Raw genomic sequence first — 4,652 nt, forward strand, 5'->3', positions numbered from 1 at the left:
CAGAGTCATAATGAGCTCAGCCTCTGCTGGGGAAATGTCCAGCGCTACGCGCTTGATAGTGAAACCGCTTTGCAGTGTGTTTCAGAAGTTGCTGTAGTATGGTTATCTTTGCTACTAGTAACTGTTTCCCTGGTGCTTGTGTGTTTTCCTTTCAGGGCCTACCGATTTCCATGTATGGTGGCACTCTCATCCCCTCACACCCTCAGCTAGCGGATGGCCCAGGAGGCCCTCTCTTTAATGGGCTTCATACTCCAGATCCAGCCTGGAATCCCATGATCAAAGTTGTCCAAAATTCAACAGAATGTACTGATGCTCAGCAGGTAGTGTGGTTGCGTTTTTCTGTCTTTGCTTGTGCTTCTGTGGGTTCTGTGGGTCTTCTTATGGTGCTATGCTTTGTTTGGCTTTTTTTTTTTTTTTTTTTTTAAGCTAAATGTCATTTTTTTTCCTAGTTCTTTGATGCTAGAATCGAGATTGTGTGATTTTTGTGTTTATTAATACATATAGCAGTATCAGTGTGGAAACTTTCAGGTAAAATGGTGAGAATTTCAAGAATGTTCAACTGTTCAACAGGGTAACAGCTCTTGTTGTAAGAGGTAGGGTTTACACCCTTGTTATCTTGCAGGTTGTCAGTCAAAACCAGGCCAGAGCTGAAGACAGCTCCCAGTGTTTGGACAGTCTTGTTATGTTTTAGGGGAAGCCTTAAGCTTGCCCTCTAGTGGTTACATTCTCTGTTAAAGAAAGCTTTATTTGTTTTCATAATAGACTTGTCTTTCTATTTCTTGCTATAGATTTGGCCTGGCACCTGGGCACCTCACATTGGAAACATGCATCTCAAGTACGTCAACTGATTTAAGGGGGTCTATCCTTTTTTAGCCTTGTTTGGGAAACCTTATGATTTGAAGAACCCTGGGGATTTTTTTTTTTTAATGTGCCTAACTAAGCAATTTCTTGTGGGCTATGTAACAGTGAAAACTTGATTGCCCATTGTATAAGAACAAATTGATTTACTTATACAATTGATTCTGTTCTCCAGTTAGTTTAGCCATTCTGAACTTCAAAATCAGATAAAATTAATGCTTTTGGCTAAACTACTAAATGCTATTGGTATGCAGGAGAGAACTAGATAATTACATGATTTCAACCTGCTAGGGTGGTAAATACATGTATAATTGTTTACATACTTAAAAGGAAAATCTGAGTAAATTTCATGTCATATATTGGCTCTACTTTCTGTAGCCTGTATTAATGTGAAATATTTACCTGAATATTCAATAAAAGGTGAACAGTATTTATAGGTTGTGTGTGAGAATTTTGGAGAGGATGTATATTGTCACTGGTAGCTGCCATGCTCAGTGATGCATCTTTTCAGTCACATCATTAGCGTGTGTTTGTAGTCAGGGTTTGGGGAAAGAGGGGAAGGGTTTTGATATGCAGTTGTTTGTGATGCAAAGTTTGCTGGGTCCTTCCCCTGCCAGTCGTGGTGATTTGGGGTATGGTACTTTGCTTTCTCTTTTTTTCTTTGTGAACATGGTCTTGTGCTTTTCTGGGTTAGTTTTGTTTCTTTCCAGTGCTCTTTTTCCAGGTGTGTTGCCTGAGGTGTTGTTCAGGGACTGACTTGATACCTTGTCAACCAACATACATCAGTATCTCATCGACAAATGCAGGGCTTGTTTATCTCATTCTCCTACTGCCCCAAAGCAGATATTAAGAAAACAGACTGCTTTCTATTAGTGAAAAGATGTAATTACACAATTTTAAGCTTTTTGTAACTCCTTAAATCTCTAAGTGCTCCTCATGCCTTTTCTATGAGGAAGAAGAGGATTTTTGAATACAGCAAACAAGACAAACCCTCATTCTGCACCCAGGTTGAGTACGATGTTGGCCTGCTCTAGAAGCTTTCCGCTTTCTACTTTCAGACAATGCTCATTCCTGCTTTTGCTCAGTGATAATTCAGTAGCCACACTGAATATTTGCTCTGTCTCTCAAGCAGGTAAATACAGTGCACAAACTGTCTAGTGTAATGGACCATTTCTGATGGTCTCTTAGACCTGAGGGCAGATGGAAACTTCCCTGCCTCTCTTCTTCCTCCTCCTGACCATTCCTTACCACGCAAGATCAGAGTTTCTCCGGGAGGAGCATGAGAAAGGAACAGCCAAAAGAGAGGATTCGGTGATAATTTGCATGGAGTGAACTCTTGAAATAATGTATTAGTGTCTGTTCTCTGTCCCAGTTACTCCTGACTGTTCAGGAATATTAAAAGATATGAAGTGCACAAGTAGTATCTGAGTATGATAGGCAAATAAACATCAGAAACAACACTGGATGTGTTCAGATGTTCTGTCTAGTATCCAAGAAGGGAATGAGCTTACTGCCACCCCGATAACACAAATGCCAAAGGAGAAATGATTTTGTTGTCGATAATTGTATTAAAAGTTGATGGTGAAGGAAGAAATGGCATTCTAGTGCAATAGCTTTTGTGCTGACTTAGCCGGCTGTTCTTGGGGCTTCATTTTTGCATTAGTGAAGAGCTCTGCTGTAGGCATTGTTGTATCTTCTACTGGCCATCAGACACTGCGCAAGAGAAGGCAAAAGAGGAAGGCTGCCCAGACTGTCAGTGATGTGTGTGTGGGGGGGGGCAGTGTGACGACAGGGAGCTGTCTGTCCCCAGCCTGTACTCTGAGTTGAAGGGCCCCTTGGGGCTGCTTCCTTGCTGGCCTCAGCTGTGTGGCTGTGATGTGCACAGCTACCTCCTCCTGAACAAAAGTTGGGCTTTGTCTTGAACGGGAGCGGTGCCCTCAGTGGCTGTGTTCTTGCCTGCTGGGGGCTGCCCTGAGCTGGTTCATCAGCCTTCAGTGCTCCCAGACGGCTCTGCCTCACAGCACGATTCCAGGTGGCTCAGGGATGCTGTGGGAGCACCCTGGTCCCATGCCTAGCCAGGCCTCCATCCATAGCTAGAATGGAATAGGAAGCCTAATGTTTTATTAATCAGAAGGCTGTAGCTGTTGCCGAGGCCATCACTGACATTGTGCTGCCTTTGGGAGCAGGCAGAGACCTTGTCTGGCATTTGGGGGTTGTATTGATGGGGAATGGTTTCCAGCAGAGAGCTCTGCTCCCAAGCAAGGACAAGTTGTACTCTGGCACCCTGACTTGCTGGAGCAGCACAGGATGCCTGCATAAAAGCTATTCAGACCTGAGAACTTCAGCCCCAGGAGCAGGAGCTGGTTTGTACAGCTCTCACCTGGGGTACCTGAGTTGTGCCCTATTAACTATCATCCAATTCCCCCCCACAAAAAACAAAACAAACAAACAAAAAAAAAACCCCAAACCCTCGTAGCTGTCAAGCAGGCCCTTTTCTGAACAGAAGCCTGGTGCTAGTGCCTGTGCTAGTCATGTTTCAGTTGAGTGGCAGGCACTCATCCTGTGGGCACTGGCTCCATTGTGTGCCATCAGTAAGCTTGTTTTAGGGCCACCATGAGAGCCGGGTCTGAAGTAGAGAGGGCTGCAGCGGGTGCCTTTGTGGGTTATGCAGTGCCACTGTCCTGCTGCTCCTATGCAGGAGCTCTTGGGATGCAGGATGCAAAAGCATCCTGGTGCAGAAGCCTGGGAAAAATCCTGAAGCACTGTTGGCAACACAGGGTGGACTGGGAGCCACTCCAACCTGAGCCTGGCCTCCACTGTGTGGGCTGCCGTAGAGAACTGAGTGTGAGGCTGCTTTCTTGCCCCCACCTGTCCTGCTTTCTGTGCCTCCAGGGGGAAGGAACAGTGTGAGCAGTGGCTGTTGGACAGGATGAACAGTCTACTGCCAGCAGGAAATTTCACCATTGCTCCAAACTCAGCTGTGGCTCTCAGCATAGCTGAGTGCTGCCCCTTGCACTGGGCTCAGGACAGAATTGTTGTACACAGGAAAGGGGGCTGCCAGGGGACATCAGTGCCTGACAGCCCCCTGCTTTTGGCAGGTACCCGCATCACCTACGACCGCAAGTTCCTGCTGGAGTGCAAGAGTTCACCCGGGGCCAGGACCCTTCCCTGCTGCCTGCCCCAGATCCCAGATGTCACCTCCCTGGCCCAGTCCAGCCTCGTCAAGCTGGAGGAGCTCAAGGAGCAGAATGAGAGTGAAGAAGCTATGCCAGGTGAGCAGCCCAGGTGGTGCAGCCCCTGCCTAAGTGAGGACCAGGCCAATAGTGCCTGGGGCACAGGGCTCCTGCCTGACCACAAGAGCAAGTGGGGGGGGGAAGATTGCAGCTCAGCCTTGGGCTGTATACCAGCCACTTGCACTATACCAGCACTATACCAGCCACCTTACTCTTGAAGGAGCCCCAACCTAACCCATGTCTGTGTCCCTCCATACCCTTGCAGATCAAGACCAGTTTGAGATGGACGTCTGAGTTTCCAGCTTCCTGTCTCCAGGCCGTGGCTGGGCCTGTTCCTGGGCCTTGTGGAGGTGCTGGCACCGTGACCAGCTGGCTGCAGCCCTCTCTGATGCTGGGGATGGATGTGTGACACCTCAGGCTCTAGCACAACTGCCTGGTGCAACTGCCTAGGAGCTCATGCTTGATTAATAAACACCATGAAACCCCTTTGCTGAACTGGTGGATCTCTCCATTGGTCCTCAGTGCACCAGGGAGGGAGGCTTAGAGAATGCGAACAGCAAA

At 47.4% G+C, this 4,652-nt stretch overlaps 1 protein-coding gene across 12 annotated transcripts in view; it reads left to right on the plus strand.

The window, feature by feature from the left end:
• Positions 1–4,579, plus strand: part of ANKHD1 (ankyrin repeat and KH domain containing 1) — a 101,675-nt gene extending 97,096 nt beyond the window's left edge. For 9 of the 12 annotated variants that reach the window (XM_072347940.1, XM_072347943.1, XM_072347941.1 and 6 more), the window contains 4 exons: positions 156–320; positions 789–835; positions 3,957–4,130; positions 4,357–4,579. In XM_072347940.1, the coding sequence (XP_072204041.1) occupies positions 156–320; positions 789–835; positions 3,957–4,110 (366 nt within the window). In that variant the 3' untranslated portion in view covers positions 4,111–4,130; positions 4,357–4,579. Of the gene's footprint in view, positions 1–155; positions 321–788; positions 849–3,956; positions 4,131–4,356 lie in introns of those variants that run through there. The other 3 variants (XM_072347950.1, XM_072347951.1, XM_072347949.1) reach the window with 2 other exon arrangements.
• The last annotated feature ends 73 nt before the right edge of the window (positions 4,580–4,652 follow it).

Source organism: Excalfactoria chinensis, chromosome 13 (genome assembly GCF_039878825.1).
Source record: "Excalfactoria chinensis isolate bCotChi1 chromosome 13, bCotChi1.hap2, whole genome shotgun sequence".
Taxonomy (NCBI): Eukaryota; Metazoa; Chordata; class Aves; order Galliformes; family Phasianidae; genus Excalfactoria; species Excalfactoria chinensis.